This window comes from Eriocheir sinensis, chromosome 27 (assembly GCF_024679095.1).
Source record: "Eriocheir sinensis breed Jianghai 21 chromosome 27, ASM2467909v1, whole genome shotgun sequence".
In the NCBI taxonomy this organism is placed as follows: domain Eukaryota; kingdom Metazoa; phylum Arthropoda; class Malacostraca; order Decapoda; family Varunidae; genus Eriocheir; species Eriocheir sinensis.
This window is the reverse complement of record NC_066535.1, coordinates 12,996,336-13,014,255: the sequence shown is the minus strand read 5'-3', so window position 1 is coordinate 13,014,255 and position 17,920 is coordinate 12,996,336. Positions and strand designations below refer to the sequence as shown.

General features: G+C 44.7%; 1 protein-coding gene across 4 annotated transcripts in view; it reads right to left on the bottom strand.

The window, feature by feature from the left end:
* LOC127004147 (adenylyl cyclase 78C-like) overlaps window positions 1–17,920 on the bottom strand; it is a 211,890-nt gene that overhangs the window by 113,463 nt on the left and 80,507 nt on the right. For all 4 annotated transcript variants that reach the window (XM_050871580.1, XM_050871581.1, XM_050871582.1 and 1 more), the window contains exons 2-3: window positions 16,063–17,700; window positions 10,851–10,923 (exon numbers count right to left, since the gene is read on the bottom strand). In XM_050871580.1, the coding sequence (XP_050727537.1) occupies window positions 10,851–10,923; window positions 16,063–17,331 (1,342 nt within the window). In that variant the 5' untranslated portion in view covers window positions 17,332–17,700. The remainder of the gene's footprint in view (window positions 1–10,850; window positions 10,924–16,062; window positions 17,701–17,920) is intronic.

Below are 17,920 nucleotides of genomic sequence, written 5' to 3'. Positions count from 1 at the left end.
CCAAACCTCTCCTCCTTCTTTTCCCCTCCTGCAGGTTCCATCTATCCTCCTCTCTTTACGGGTTCTCTTCATACCCCTTCCATTTTTCCTATTTTTCTCACACGCCTGATTCTTCTTCCTCCTGGCCCTATTTATCCTCCCCTCCTCATCTTTTCTCTTTGTTCTTCCCTCTTATGCTAACCCTTTCCTTTTCCCTTTTCCTCGCTCCCTTGCTTCTTCTACTTCCTCAGAGCTCTACCTATCCTTTCTCTCCCTTCCCCATTCCTCCTCACATCCCCTTTCATTCTTCCTACTTCTCACGCCTATCCTACTCTTCCTCTTTCCTTCTCACATCCCCTCTCATTCTTACTACAATACTCTTCACCCGACAGCTTCTTCCTCTTCCTTCTACCTCTACTCATCCTTCTTTCCTTCTTCCCCTTTCATTCTTCCTACTTCTCACGCCTATCCTACTCTTCCTCTTTCCTTCTCACATCCCCTCTCATTCTTATTTCAATACTTTTCACTCGGCAGCTTTTTCCTCTTCCTTTTACCTCTACCCATCTTCTTTCCTTCTTCCCCTCTCCTCCTTACATCCTCTCTCATCCTTCATACTCCTTCTACACGACTCAAACACTTCATTCCTCCTTCCTCCTCTCCTCCACGCTCTTTCTACCCTTCTCTCTCCTTTCTCTTCATTCTCCCCCCCCCCTCGTCTCTCCTACCTCCTATTTCCTATTTCTTCTCCTCACCTTTGCTCCTTTTCCCTCCTCTTAGATCCTCCATCCCCTTCCAGTTCCTTTATCCTCCTCCTCGTCCCCCCTCCCCCCGGCCACGTCCCAAACCCTTGCCGCCGTCACAGAGCAAGACGAACCACAAGGATTATTACGAGGCTGGATTACTGAAATATTTAAGACGACAAAGCAGGTCTAAATAGCTTTATTAGGAGTAGTCGGAACGTGAATGAAATATTAATCGAGTATTAATTAAATGCATGCCTGTGCTCGGCGGAACGCTGTCTCATTAGGAGCAAGAGTGGTACTGCGGTTTGCCATGTACCACCACCTCCATCACCACCTCCACCACCACAACCTCACTACCATTGCCATCGTCACCACCGTTACCAACCTCAAACCCGCCATGACAATACAAACCACAAAAACTAAAACATCATCATCAACAGCGCTATGACTGCACACATGATCGTCCCGTCAAACGATAATATTAACAAAACAATAATAGTTAAACCACCGTGTGAAAAAAAACATGTACTATGGTGCGCGCTTCGAATGATGCTTTGATAAAAATAAAAAAAAAAAAAAATAAAAAAAAAAAATGTTGCAGAATGAAATTATTGGATATTGTGTAAAGGTACGAAAGGACTGGCAAATTCATATCAGATTAACACATTTCCTGCATCTGTTTTTTTTTCGGAGAACATTTTATATAAACTAATGTAAATAATAGTTCAAAACAAACAAACAAAAAGTTATGAGTACCTGCATTACTATTTTACATATTTGTTTGAAGAGAACAAAGTACAAGGAAGGGGGAGCATTGAAACACTCAGCAAATAATCAAAACGCGACCCAGGACTCATTTCCCATTAAGGATTGGAGGGACCGCCTGCTGATGTGACTAATATTATGATTTTTGTTTTGGAGGAAAATGATGTTAAATGCTTGGTAAAATTAGGTGTTGCTTGCCGTGTAATTTGTTAAACAGTCCTTTTTTTTGTGTGTGTGGCAAAGAAATAAGAGAAACGTCAAATTACCGTTTGTTTCTTGTTTGCAGTATTCAGTCAAACTCTTCCGTACTGTTGTCAAAGTACGGCACTGTTCTTTATCGACGCTTTCCTCATCATTCATCGATGCAAAACCGGCGGTGTTTGAAAGTTTGAAAGCACACAATGAGAGCATACAAGACAAGACGCAAGTACTTTACGCAACAAAGGCAGCAGCAAACAATGTTGAAGTGTTTGAGAACTGTTGGGCCTTTCAAGACGAGACATCAATACCTTACGAAACACAGCCGATTCCTGGTAGTGAACTCTTTCATGGCGTGGGGTGTCTACAGGGAAAGGAATGCTGTGCTGAAAAAAAGAGAATTCTCATACACTGAATTTGTCTTTACGGGAAGGAAAAAAAAAAGGAGTGTTACCATATTTCTTTAGTCCGCCTGATTTTTCTTCATAGCACAGGAGTATTGGCAATAGTAAAAAATATATAAGTAAGAGGAAAAGTGAAGGGAAATATATTCGAGATGATTTATTATTATACTTTAAAGCTTGATCTTTTCTCATACCACAGAAACAAAACAATATAAAAAGTGTGAGTAAACAAGGAAAGAAGAGAACAACATATCGGCGTTCTGCCATTCACAGGTTCAGACACCAATCCGCTGAGGTGCGCAAGAAACTAATTAACAGAGGGTACACCTGCTCCGACATGCTTTACACACACACACACACACACACACACACACACACACGCACACTGTTTAGGGTAAAGTCTACGGCAGAATGAATAGCTAGCTTTGAGGGATTTGTTGCATAGTGTGAGTAACGTAAATGTTAATATCTATCGATTTAATCCTCCTCTATGAAAGGTAAACAAAACGATGACACACACACACACACACACACACACACACACACACACACACACCATACCTCACACCACAGCACAACATCATCCATATCTACTTTAAAGGAGACAAGTAAAGCCCAAACTACATCCTCTTCAAAGTATACCTGTCCCTCCTCTCACCTTACTTATCCCTCCCCACACCTTACCTGTCCCTGCCCTACCTCGCCCCTCCTCCTTATCCTCTCCATCATCCCCGCTTCGAGCTCTCTTATGTATCCTAATACCTCCGCTCAGCCCTGTCTCAAAACACGCTACAGACTTCCTCGCTCGGGACGGGAAGGAGAACCAGGACTCAAGGGCGAAAGGAAAGAAGGGATAAAAAGAGAGAAGAGGAAAAAGGGAGGGAGGGAGAAATGGAGGGGGGGAGGAAAGAGGGTTTTGTCAAGTTCATCAGTACACACAAAGGGTCTTCTCTCTAGACCATCAAAGGCTTGTGTGTGTGTGTGTGTGTGTGTGTGTGTGTGTTTCAGAGAGAGAGAGAGAGAGAGAGAGAGAGAGAGAGAGAGAGAGAGAGAGAGAGAGAGAGAGAGAACGACACAATGGCTACTCTTTGACAGACACTTCCGCTTAACTATGCTCTTTGTCTTCCTGTTTTTTCATTCCTCCATTTTCTTCTTTCCCTCTCTGTCCTTCATCGTTTTAAATCCTCATAACACACGACAAATCTCTTTCCTTTCCACATTTACTATAGTCATTAATATATTTTCTTTACGTACCCCGATGAAGTCCTTAAAGCTCTCCATTCACTAAAAACAAATAAAAGTCCCGGACCAGACAAATTATATCCTATACTGCTTAAAGAAACAAAGGTAACTAATCCTTAACGAAAGACTACATTTTTTTTCATGGGTATTCACTTCTCACTACGCATCTAAATCTTCTTCTCCTTCTTTATTTATTTATTTTTTTGCTTCGTCTATTGATTCATGACTTTTATACATTTTTCCTTAGAAGTTTCCATCTCCCCTCTATTCTTTCTTCCTAGTCTACTTCATTTTTTCTTCATGGGTATTTACTTCTCACAACTCATCTAAATCTTCTCCTTCTTTATTTTTTTTTGTTTCGTCTATTGATTCATGACTTTTATACATTTTTCCTTAGAAGTTTCCATCCCTAATTACCTTCCTACTTTCAAAAACTTTATACGAACTGTTAACTTTTCGCATCTCATTACTGTTTTCCTTTCCTCGTATTCAGTAGCCTAACACATCTCTACTCACATCCTCACTCCACATCCTCCTTCTTAAACGTTTCTCCTCATTTCTCTCCCCTCTCTAATTCTTCCTCTTCTTGATTTAGTATTTATTTTTCTCTTCATCTCATACGGTACCTGTTTACTAGTTGTCATCTCTCACTTTTCATCTCCTTTTTCATCTCCTTTCATTTTTTCATCTCTTTTTCATCTTTTCATCTCCTTTAATCTTTTCATCTCCCTTCATATTTCATCTCCTTTTCATTTTTCATCTCCTTTCATCTTTTCATCTCCCTTTTCATCTTTTCATCTCTTTTTCATCTTTTTATCTCCTTTCACCTTTTCATCTCCTTTAATCTTTTCATCTCCCTTTTCATCTCTCACTTTTCATCTCCCTTCATATTTCATCTCCTTTTCATCTTTTCACCTTTTCATCTCTTTATCTCCTTTAATCTTTTCATCTCCCTTTCCTCATCTCCCTTCTTCCCTCACAAACTCTCTACGATATGTTAACTTTTCCTATCAAGCTGCATGTTTCTCTCCCTCATACCCACTCGCCTCTCATGCCTCCATTTTCACTCATTCCTCCACCTCCTTAGCGTTTCCCCTCACTTCTCTCCTCATGTCTCAGCCCCGCCTCGCACAAACACACATTTCATTTTTATTGGTGCCAAATTTATGTTTTCCAAGCCCTCCGTTGGGAAATTTTAGTAGCACATATTTGTACGTCGTAAATATTGCCTTTCTTACTAATGTATACAAGTGACCCGGCTGTTATTTCACTTTTACTGTTTGCTGGATCTCCATATAAAGTTTGTGAATATAGATACTTGGGAGGCTAAAACAAAAGGGAAAATGTATAAGTAGACTGAATCACAGACTACTTAAAGATAATTCAACACAGCATATTTACACACACACACACACACACACACACACACACGCAATGCTTCCCATAATCCAATTTTCTCTCCTTCTCTTTCTCCATCTTCTCGTACCCATCCCTTTCCTCCTCCTCCTCCTCCTCCTCCTTCTTCTCTCTCCCTCTGCCTTTCATTCTTCATAAGTGTCATTTCATTCGCCTCTGTCTTTCATCCTTCCCCTCCCTCCCAATATCCTTTCCCCTCTTCCTCCTTCCATCCCCTTCTTCTTCCCCTCCCTCGTCACGTTCTTCCTCCGTCGCTAAGGTATGAAGCCAATATGTTTTTCTTTTCAAAGTTTTCATCCCTTCTATTCCTTCGTCCTTCCTATTTTTTTTACTTTTTTTTTCTTTTCGTGTAATTCTTCTCTTTCTTCTTTCCTTCCTTCCTTCTTTCCTTCTTTCCTTCTTCGTGAAACTTAATACCATAATCTCATTTGTGCTTTCTTATACCTTTTCTTTCCACGTTATTAGTTTTTTCTCCTTCATATTGCTTGTTTTTCTTCGTTTTTTTCTTGTTTTTTTCTTTTTCCTCCTCCCTTCCCCTTCATCTTTTTCTTCGTCGTCATCTTTTCATTCCCTTCTTTCCTTTCCTTCCTCCTCCTCCTCTTGCTCCTTTTCCTCCTTCTTCTCACTTTTCTTCATCTTTTTCTTCGTCGTCATCTTTTTTTTCTCTTCTTTCCTTTCCTTCCTCCTCCTCCTCTTGCTCCTTTTCCTCCTTCTTCTCACTTTTCTTCATCTTTTTCTTCGTCGTCATCTTTTTTTTCTCTTCTTTCCTTTCCTTCCTCCTCCTCCTGCTCCTTTTCCTCTTTCTTCTTCTCCTTCTTCTCATTTTTCTTCATCTTTTTCTTCGTCGTCATCTTTTTTTCTCTTCTTTCCTTTCCTTCCTCCTCCTCCTGCTCCATTTCCTCCTTCTTCTTCTCCTCTTCCTCCTCCTTCTCATTTTCCATTCATCTATTTTCCACCTCATCTTCTTTTTCTTTCCTTTCCTTTTCCTCCTCCTCCTCCTCCTCATCCGTACAGTTTTATGCAAAGAATGAGTCGCCGCCGAGGAGACAAACATTTATTATGAGATGGACTCAAGACGATGTTTTTATATTTTTATTATTTCGTTGTTTCCACCTCCTCCGTCGTCTTGGTAAATTCCTTAATTTTCTGTTGTTGCTCCTCTTCTATTTTTTCTTATTCTTTTTCATGTTCCTCCTTTTTCCTTTTCCTCGTTTTTACTTTCTTTCCTTCTTTTCTTATTCCCTGTTTCCCTTGTTTCATTTTACTTATTTTTTTTCCTCCTCCTCCTCTTGTTCTTCTTCTTCATACTCTCCTTTGTCTTTCTTTTAATATTATTCTTTCCTTTCAACTTCTATTCTCTGTTCAAATTCTCCTCCCACTCCTTCCAGACACCTGAACCTCACCTCACCTAACCTAACCTCACCTCCCGCGAACTGCAATTCCTCCGCTCTTTCTCCCTTGTTTATCTCTCGTTTTTATTCACACGCGATCACCTCCTTTCGCCGCCTGCTATTGGAGATTAGCTTCCACTCAAAGTTCGCAGGATCGGCCGTCGACGCAACCCAACCTCTTTGACCTGCTGATAAGTGCGGCTTCTGTTTTTGTTGCCGGCCGCTCGCTGTAAGTGTTTTCGCCCGTGCTGGCAACAATGGCCGCCTGTGTCTCGGGGAAGAATACCGGGCAATGAGGCGTGCGAGTATATTGCGTTTTTCTCGTGACGTTTATATTGCATCGCGGTCGTAAACAACCACCGCGCAAGAGGCAATCCACTAAGAACGTTTGCTAATAACACCTGCTGGGGACTGACTTTCCACGCACTTCCAGGCAGACACACACACACACACACACATACACACACACACGCGTTGCTACCTCCACTATCATCCAACACGTAACCTTTTTTTCACATCCCTCACGAAGTCTTTCCATATATCAAATAAGTCTTCAGCAAGTTGCGTCACACCAACATTCATAATTAGTCTACAAGGAGTAAAATAATCGATCTCAGAAGCAAGACTGTATCCACGCATGTTAATTTATTTTTTTGTGTTGTTTGTTTGTTTTGGGGTATGATTTGTGGTTTGAATAAATGTTTAGGTTATGTTATTTCTCATATATGTCATTTGTGTTTTTTGTTTGTTTATTTTTGTGTTGTATAGTTGAACACACACACACACACACAAGGGGGTTCAGGGGGTGCTGGTAACACGTCCAATCTGCCTAAAGGAAACAAGGACGAAACAGTTGTAACGCTTCACCTGCCCTTTCTTTGCGACCCCCCCAGCCCCCCTCCACCTCCCCCCCTCCCCAGCCGTGACACTCACCCCCCCCGCCTCCACTGCCGCACGCCCTTCGCACCTTTACCTGCAAGTGTGTGCGAGGTGAAATTAACTACTCTAATTGTTTTGATCTAGATGAGAGGGAGGAGGGGAAAAAATAATCCTCTGTTTCATACCCTATTTTTGTCTTTTCATATACTTTCTAGCGTTTACATGCACACACACACACACACACACACACACACATACACGTCTTACCTCATATCTAATTACTTATCGTTCTAATTACCTACCTGTCTTTTTTGCATTGCTACCTGTCTACCTATATACGTCTAATTACCTGTCGTCCTTCCTACCTACCTGTCTTTCTGTACACTAGCATTCCTACCTGTCTACCTGCTTTCCCTACTTACGTCTAATTACCTGTCGTCCTTCCTACCTACCTGTCTTTCCGTACACTTGCATTCCTACCTGCCTTCCTCTCTGCATGATCTCCCTACGTATGTCTCAGCCTACCTTCCCCCTCACGCCTTCACCTTCACAACAGTCACCTCTTCCCCATCCTTCCCGCTGTCCCGTCCAGTTTCCCCGCCTGAACGTGCCTCCCCACCCTGCCTTGCCTCGCTCGCTGACAGTTTCCCCGCACCTCCTTTCAGAGTCAAAATAACCTCTCACACCATCAGCATGCCCTCTGTTGCAAGCCCCCTCACCCTCGTCTCTCTCTCTCTCTCTCTCTCTCTCTCTCTCTCTCTCTCTCTCTCTCTCTCTCTCTCTCTCTCTCTCTCTCTCTCTCTCTCTCTCTCTCTCTCTCTCTCTCTCTCTCTCTCTCTCTCTCTCTCTGTGTGTGTGTGTGTGTGTGTGTGTGTGTGTGTGTGTGTGTGTGTGTAAAACCGTGCGTGCCATATTTCAGTAAAAAAAAAAATAATAATAAATCAATAAAAATATAGGGGGGCGTCGCTCCCTTTATGCCCTCAACAAGTGGGTCAGCGAGAGAGAGGGATCATACTTTTTCACGTGGCCGTAAATTCTGGATCAAAACCGATCAAGGAGTGTAAAAAACAGCAGCAGCGCCGAGCACCTTTGAAGCTCAATAGCGAAAAATGAAAGACGCGTTTTAGGCATCGATAACTCTTTTCTTTCTTTATATTCATGACTTATTTCCGTCCTCAATCAAGCCTCTGCCTCCTCTCCACCTCCTTCATCTTCCTTCACTCCCCATCTCCTCCTCACTTATCATACTGCCTCCCCTTCCTTTCATCTTCTCTTTAGTTCCTCAGCTTCTCTCTCCCTTCGCTTTAACATCTCCCAAGGCCTTCTTCAGAGCTCCGTCCATTTATCTGAGGCGCTGAAGACGGACAGACAGAATGGCAAATAATCTCCATGTAAGAGAGAAAGTGTGTGTGTGTGTGTGTGTGTGTGTGTGTGTGTGTGTGTGTGTGTGTGTGTGTGTGTGTGTGTGTGTGTGTGTGTGCCGTCAAACCCAAAGTCACCTCAAGTTGTACCCACCTCAACCTCACATCCTCATTCGAATTCGCACCCTAGGGACCATATTTTTCTCCGCCTCACCCTCCAATAAAAAAGGAAACTAATTCAATAATCCAGAGTTCCAGAGCCACTTTCATGCAGGACCCGGGAGGGGAAATATGTGTGTGATGTCCTCCGTGTGGGGAAGGCGAACATGTGGAAGGAGGGGTAGAGAGAGGGAGTCGACGGTGGATGACAATGGAGGAGGGTGTGCTGGGGAAATGGGGGACTGAAAGAGGAATATTTTGATCGTTTGGGGAAATGGTGGAGCTAGTACAAGTAGTGTGAGGAGAGGGGGAATAAAAAAAAAAGTTACCGTAGCTTAACACGTGAATGGGAGAAGAGAGAGGAGTTGAGAGTGGATGAAGTGAGTGTACTTAGGAGAGGGGTGACTGAAAGACGTGAATTTCGAGCGTTTGGGGAAGTGGTGGGGCTAGAACAAGTAGAGTGAGAAGAGGGAGAATAAAAAAAGTTACCGTAGCTTAACACGAGGATGGGGGAAGAGAGAGGAGTCGGGAGTGTATGAAGTGAGTGAGAGTGTGTTTGGGATACGGGGGACTGAAAGAGATGTATTTTGAGCGTTTTGGGGAATGGTGAGGCTGCTACAAGTGGTGTGAGGAGAGTGAGAATCAAAGAAGAATTAGGAGGTTTGGGTGTAGGGGAAAAATAGTGGGAATGGTGGGAATATGCGGGGAAATGGGATACATTTTTTTTTACAGTAAAGGAGGCAACTGAAAGGCAAAAAAAAAGAAAGTAACAAAAATAGTCGGTTGGTATTTAGTTGAGTGGTCGGGGTAATACAAGGGGTGTCGGGAGGGCAGAGTAGAATGAGTAGCAAGGATATCTGAGGGCTCTAAGAGGGGGGGGGGGGGGGTAGGGAAGTGGAGTGAATGAACGATATAACAAGAGCTTGGGGAAAGGTGGGAGGCAGTGTGAATGAAAGCGAAGGGAGGAGGTTTGTGAGTGGTGGTGAGGGTGTGGGGATGTGAGGATTTGGGGAGGATGAAGAAAGTGAAAGAACGAAAGAGATGTGGATGTGGGATAAATAAACAAGAGCTTGGGGAAAGATGAGTGATGTGAATGAATGCGAAGGAGGGAGGGTGGTGGTGGGTGGTGAGGGTGTTGTGGATGTGGGATAAATAAACAAGAGCTTGGGGAAAGATGAGAGGCAGTGTGAATGAGAGCGAAGGGAGGAGGTTTGTGAGTGGTGGAAAGGGTGTGGGGATGTGATGATTTGGGGAGGATGAAGAAAGTGAAAGAACGAAAGACATGTGGATGTGGGATAAATAAACAAGAGCTTGGGGAAAGATGAGAGGTAGTGTGAATGATAGCGAAGGGAGGTAGGTGAGGGTGAGGATGACGTGAATGTGAAGATTTAGAGAAGCTGAAGGGGCAGGAGAACAAAGAGAGTTAAAAGAAGCGGGACCCAGGAACAAAACTGAGAGGAGGGAGCGAGGGGCGGCGAGGCAGGTGTGTTGGTGTGCCACAAATACAGACACCAATCAATCGTGTTCCTCTTAATGGCCGCGACTCACGCAGGACAAAGGTAACAAGTGGAGGGGGGAGGAGGGGAGGGGCAGTAGCAAAAGACCCCATTATTCTCCATCCGTTATTTCGCACACCTAATACTGGGTTTTATTTATCTTGCATCACAGCGTTTTTCAGCCGGTAATGGAGGAACACGGCGACGATAAATCATTTTCTTTTCCTTCATTATTTTCTTTACACACAGCTAATGACACGCAAAGCTGTATTACGGAAGTTATTTACCAGGAGCATAACTACGGTAGACACCTGTAATGTATTTTTTCTTCGACGTGTTCTATGCAAAATATGATGTTACAAGAATTTAGCTGCATAACAACCACTTCCGCTAAAGACTAGATGCAAAAGTAAAATCTGTAAAATAGTAAACGAGTTAAATCCCAGTAATACTCAGGAACAATGCGCACGTAACAGTAATAGAGAAAAAGGGGAATAAGACATAACAGTTTGTTTTCATGAACTCCACTAAGAAAAAAACCTGCAGACTATCACTCCTTCAGAACAACAACAACAAAGTAGTAGATAGCAAAAAGAAGAGGAAATTCCGACATATAATTCACAGCAGACACAGAGAAATGTTGATAGATACACAAAAGAATATATTATAATTTAAGTAAATAGTATTATACATGTATTGAAAGAAGGGAAAAAATAAACACTTCACCAGATTGTAAAAAAAAAAAATATATATATATATAAAGCAAATGAAACAAATGAAGGGGAGAGAGAGAGAGAGAGAGAGAGTCGTGGCTCACCTCTGTGCCCCGAGATGGTGCAGTGGGCGGGCAGCGGCGCCGCCAGGGTCTGCATGCTGCCCCCGCCACACACCTGCAACACAGCACAACACACGCGGGTCAAGGGACTGCAACATCTGGCTCACTTTGCTATCTATCTATCTATCTATCTATCAGTCTATCTTTCTTCATCTATATCATCTAATCATATATCTATCTACATATATAAATCTATCTATTGGTATTTCTATCTATCTATCTATAAAGGAAAAATTGTCTTCATTTATCTATCTATATTTCTATTTGTATGTATCAGCCTTTCCAATTTAGTAGCAGAAGTAGTGTAAACATTTAGATAACACACACACACACACACACACACACACACACACACACACACACACACACACACACACAAACACACACACACACACACACACACACACACACACACACACACACACACACACACACACACACACATAAAGAGAGAGAGAGAGAGAGAGAGAGAGAGAGAGAGAGAAGGGGAGTGAGGGGTCGGCGAGGGGGCGGAAAACTGAGAGGAAAATTGGCAAACAAAAACATCCGCCGAAACTTAATACCATTCAAGCACAACAGGACAATAACCCCCTACACACACACACACACACACACACACACACACACGTAACACGGACAAATAGATAGAAAAAAACACGTAGAAAACAAAACAAAAACAAAAACGTAATTTAACAGCGAAAGACAGATGGCAAAAACACGAAAACACTTCTCACACACACACACGAAGCTGATTATAAGACACGCTAATGGTTTTATCTCCTTACTTCCGTCCTTCCTTCCTTCCTTGTTTTTCTCTCATTCCCTCAATACTTTTGTACACTCTCTCTCTCTCTCTCTCTCTCTCTCTCTCTCTCTCTCTTTCCCTCCATATTTCTCTGCACTCCTAAACAAAGGAAGGGAGGGAAAAACATAGACTTAATAGAGCAAGAAAAGAAAGAGACGTGGATAAAGGAAAAAAATGAATAAAGACTAAAGATGTGGATACAGACGAAGCAGGAAAAACAAAGAAAAAAAGAAGAATAACAAGATAGTGAAAAAAATATCTAAAAAAATTGTCTTCACTGATAGAAACAGAAATAGACTGATAGATATACAGATAGAGAGAGAGAGAGAGCAGGAAGCGTGCGTGTTGCGAGCTGATAATCCGAGGGTTCTCTATATGGTCCGATTATCGAGGTTGCCAACTATGCCCGCGGGAGGGGACTAATACCTGGTGGAGAGGGATTAGAGGTGGGATGAAGGGAGAGAGAGACAGAAGCGGGGGGAGAGAGGAGGTATACGAGGGAGGTTGCAGGAGGAAGAGGAACATGGAGGGAGGGAGATATGAAGCTTGAAATGGGAAGAGGGAGAGACGGGAAGAGAAGGACATGGGAGGAAAGATAGATGGAGGAACAGAAAGGGAGAAGAGGGGGTTTAAAGTAGGGAGGAGAAACAGGGAGAGAGATGGGGAGAGAGGTGAAGAGTTTGAAGGAGGGAGAGAGAGAAAGAGAGGGAGGGAGACAACTGGGTGTGTAATGAAGAGCCTGAAGGGGGGAGATGGAGAAAATGTGATGATAAAAGAAGGGGGAGATGAAGAGTTTGAGGAAGGGAGAGGGAAAAAAGGAGAAGGAAGGAGAAGGGGAAGGGATGAAAAACTTCAAGGAGGGAGAGGGAGAAACAAGCAGGGAATGAAAGAGAGGAAAAGAGATGAAGAGCTAGAGGAAGGGAAAGGGAGAAACAGGAAGCGAAGAAGGAAGAGTAGGAGAGAGTAAAGGAGAGGGAGGGAGACAGAGGAGGGGCTGAGTGAGGGGAGTGTTGATTACTGATGATGGAGATATTGATACAAAGTGGGTTAATGGAGATGGTGATGGTGGTACTGTTGTTGTTGTTTGTGATAGCGGTGGTGGATTTAGGCGTGGTAATGGTAGAAATGGTTGTAGTAGTAGTTGTAGTAGTAGTAGTAGTAGTAGCAATAGTAGTAGTAGTAATAGTAGTAGTAGTAGTAGTAGTAGTAGGAATAGCAATAATAATGATACTACTACTAATAATAAAAAGAAGACTATAATATAAATAGTAAGAAAATTTGGGGGACGAACTGAAAGAGGAGGCGTTTGTGTTGGAGTTGTTGGTGGCGCTATTGAAGCAGCGGAGCAAAGGAGCATAAAGCGAGAGGATGTACCCGGAAAAGTCTTCGGGGGCAGCGTGCCGCGTTTCATTACCCTCGCCTTGTGTCCACGATTGTTCCCCGCCACCACATTCCACCTCTCTATTAACACACACACACACACACACACACACACACACACACCTTTACTTTACTTTACACCAAAAAAGAAAAAAAACGCACACACACATACAGTCTAAGATAAAAACTTAATTGAAACAGAAGAGGTGTAATCAAAATAACATACACAAACACTAACTCACACACACACACACACACACACACACACACACACACACACACACACACACATCTGATGACCGGCACTTAGGATGGACATAAAAGAAACAGGAGCACTTACGCTGCACCGTATAATGCCTACACACTAACAGCCTTTTAATTCCCTCCTATATTTTTTTCTATCTCTGCGTAACTCTCTGTTGTTTCATTTCTTTCTTTTATTCTTTATTAAAAACTTTTCTACTGTTCTCCTTTTCTTCTACACTCTTTCCTTCTCCATTCCACTTTCCTTCCATGATATCTGCCCCATTTTTGTTATTAAATAATCATTCATTCTCAAGCCTCAACGGAAAGGGGTGTAATCATTGTCCCTTTTTCTTTCAATCAACAATAACATCCTTTTCTTTTCCAGCTACCAATAAAAAAAAATCCACCATATTTCGCACATTTTTTCCTCATATCGAGCATCTAACCAAAGAACACTCTACTTTCCTGTACATCCAAAGTCTTTCTATTTCCTTCACTTGCAAAATCACACTGATTTATCCTGGTATCCACATTTCCATTTCCACGCAAACCAATTTCTCTCGAATTACTACCCACGAGATCTCTTTCATTTCTTTCTCCATACATACTCTCCACTACCTCTTTTAAACCAAAATCTACTACACCATTCCCTCTTATTCTTTCCCACTTCCTCCTACACAAACTCCTTAACCTTCCCCATTCGGCTCCGCCCCCTACGCCTCCTCACTTCATCACCAAAATCTACTAAATCATTCCCTCTCATCCCTTCCTTCTTCCTCCTAGACAAACTCCCTCTCCTTCCCCATTCCACTCCGCCCCCTACGCCGCCTCATTCCTCGTCACCAAAACTTACAACATCATTCCCTCTCATCCCTTCCTTCTTCCTTCTAGACAAACTCCCTTGCCTTCCCCATTCCGCTCCGCCCCTACGCCGCCTCATTCCTCGTCACCAAAACTTACAACATCATTCCCTCTCATCCCTTCCTTCTTCCTTCTAGACAAACTCCCTTGCCTTCCCCATTCCGCTCCGCCCCTACGCCGCCTCACTTCCTCGTCACCAAAATCTACTACATCATTCCCTCTTATCCCTTCCTATTTCCTCCTAGACGAATTTCCTCGCCTTCCCTATTCCATTCCGCCCCCTACGCCGCCACACTTCCTCGTCCGCTACAGTGTTTGTCGTCGGGGCTGCACTCCCCCTTAAGTGTCCTCCATACCGCCGACAGCGAAGGAGGAAGAGAGAAAATGGAGCAGCGCCGTCTTCACCCTACCCCGGCGTCTCAGATCCCTCCTTCCTGCTGCGTTATGGCCCTTCTGACCGACTATTACCCTCCCCACTTTACCATTATACAACCCATTCCTTCCTCCTTTCCTGAAGTTATATAAAGAACTATAATATGTATGAGGAGGGATACTAATAGTGCCTCGATGTGTAGTATTTGTTTGAGGACCGGGAACGCTACATAACGAGAGTAAGCTTTGGAGAACAGCTTTATCCATTACCGTGTTTAGTTCCTGTCTTTGTATATATGCAATAGGACACCTTCCAGACACTGCCACCTGTTAGTGTATATCATTGTCGCTGGCGATTTGTGTTTTATTCGAAGTCTGAAAGCAATAGGTACCCACGAGAGAGAGAGAGAGAGAGAGAGAGAGAGAGAGAGAGAGAGAGCACAAATGGTAAAAAACGGGAAAAAGTGCTTCTTTGGTAATCTCCATCAAGATACTTCCGGAACGTTAACAACACGAGCACCGATCTTTATCCTGGCTCCTCTCTCTCTCTCTCTCTCTCTCTCTCTCTCTCTCTCTCTCTCTCTCTCTCTCTCTCTCGTGGGTACCTATTGCTTTCAGACTTCGAATAAAACACAAATCGCCTCCGTCAATAAAAACAAATTAAAGAAAAGAAAGAAAGAAGGGTGAAGGAAGAAAGGGGAGGAAGAAAAAAAAATCAGGAAGATAAGAAAAAAGGAAGGAAAGAAGGAAGGAAAAAAGGAAGGAAGGAAGGAAGGAAGGAAGGAGGAATGGAATGCAGGAAGGAGCTCTGGTTGTCCTCGCCACGTGACGCCTCATAACACCGAGGGGAGGAAAATAAACACCTGGAAGCAGTTGACTCGTGACCCAGATGAGGAGGAAGAGGAGGAGGAGGAGGAGGAAGGAGAGGAAGAGGAGGAAAAAAAAAGGAGGAATAGGAGGAATAGGAGGAAGGGGAGGAAGAGGGAGAAAAGGAGAAGCTGAAGGAGGAGGAGGAGGAGGAGGAGGAGGAGGAAAAGGAGGAAGAGGTGGAGAACCGCGAACACACACACACACACACACACACACACACACACACACACACACACACACACACACACACACACGCACACAGAGACACACACACACACACACACACACACACACACATATATATATATATATATATATATATATATATATATATATATATATATATATATATATATATATATATATATATATATATATATATATATATATATATATATATATATATATATACACCCGGCCCGCTGTGGATGTTGCAGCCCCAGAGAAATGCGGTAGGCCGTGGCGGTCAAGGGGAAGACAGGTGTTCCTCGGAGGCCGCGAGGGGCGAGATCGTTTTGTTATAATAATGTGGGTAAAAGTGGAAGGGGGAGTAGAATTCTGTGTGATGCTGAGTAAGATGAAACTTTAAAAAAAATACAGATTACCTGGATGGGAAAAGGTATGATTAAAATGAAAGCCGTTCTGAGGCCTGAACCTCACCTCCTGTGGCGGCGTGAGCTCGGTGGAGGAGTGGGAGAATCTGCGGGACTCCTCGTCCTCGGGACTGGAAGGAGAGGAGAGGGAGGGAGTGTCGTCGTAGGAGCCTCGGCCTCGCCGTGGAGGCCGTTCCCCGGGCACCATCAGCGTGTCCTTCATCTGCCACTCCAGGTCTACACGCCGCCCCTTACTCGGCCGTAGCTTCATGTCCCTGTTATCCCTCTCCCCATTGATTTCCAGATCCTCCGGCACCTCCTCCTGGATGTCGAGTCTACACTGCACGCCGCGGCAGGCTCCGCGGCCCTCCACTAGCGGGAAGAGTCTGGCCCTTACTGGGTCCGTCTGGATGGTTCCTTCGCTTAAGGATTTGGAAACAAACTTTTTATTGGCCGATATATGGGCGTCAGCAGAACTATTCTTTGGCGACCTGGGGCTTTCCCCGGAGGGAGAGGAGGGCGTGGGGGATATGTTCCAGTCGCTGGAGTCCTTACGAACTCGTATTTCGGGAGTGTTGCCGTAAGCCGGTGCCCACGTAGTCACGCCGGGGTGGTTGACAGGGGAGTCAGGGTCACCACCGCCCCGGGCGCGTGATGCCTCGGGCGACAGGTCGCTGCCAGGCGTGCCCACGGTAGACCCGTGCAGCGCGCCGTACTTGCCGTCGAGGCCCCGTTCGCTGCCGCTCCTCGAGTTGTCGTGCACCAACACCGTGATGTCAGTGTCCGGGGACTCACTCTCCCGCCCGTACGCTGACCTCTCCGCTTTGTAGGATTCGGGGGAGCCAGGGAGCCTCTCCCCCCCTGAGGCCGCCCCCCGCCCATCAATCACTTCCCCGTCAAAGTCTTTATCTCGTGTGTCCACGTAACTGTATCTCGGCGACGCTCTCCTTTCGCCGCTGTAATTTCTGTCCATTTTTGGTAATTGTCTTCTGTGCCCCGCGCCGCCCTTATCCAAGTCGATCATCTGCAGGTCATCCACCTCTTTGATGCTGAAAGACATCCCCTCCCAGTTCTTATCTCCTGACCGTCCTTCGCCCTCCATCTGCTGCTCCGACATGTCATCCATCACTGTCTCGGCGTCACCTTCCCGCACGGGGTCCTGCTGCCTGCCGCGTCGCCCCCGCGCCGCCTCGCCGCCACACACCCTGTCCACCACGTCGTCGCCGCTATGAATGCCGCTGTCAGTCTCGTGGGCGTCGCTGCTCTCACCATCCTTCACTATCAGGTCGCCGCCGTTCACCATCCGCCCTCCACCCTCGACCCTCAAGTCTCCCATATTTCTTGGTGAGTGGCGGGTCGGTGGCTCGGCAGGTGGCTGTTGCAGCTGTCACCTCAGAGGAACTCCCACTGGCACCTCAGTGACGTGATCTGCTGATGGTGTGTTTGGTCCAGTTCTGATGTACTTCTTGGGGTCAACAGTGTGCGAAGAGGATGCTGCGGCAACTTCAGGAATACTTCATGACTCTGTCATCCATGGTGGTGAGCCCGGGAGACACAGAGGGCAGTCACGCCAGCCAGCGGGGAGTAGCCGGCCTCGTCTCGGGGCTGCTCAACTGTGGCCAACCCTCAGCCCTTCGGTGTCAGAGATCGCCGCCTCCATAGCTGCCGAAGAAGCACCGCCGGGCATGACCTCCGCTCGGCGACACTGCAAAGACAGAGAAAAAAGCTGTTAAAACGTAGCAAATAAGACGAGCAAACAAACAAACAAAGAACCCAATACACGGAAAGACAAACAAGGAAAGAGACAAAAAAATATAACTTAGACAAATAGACAAAAAACTGAAACACACACACACACACACACACACACACACACACACACACACACACACACACACACACACTACGAGCCTTTCCCAAACCAT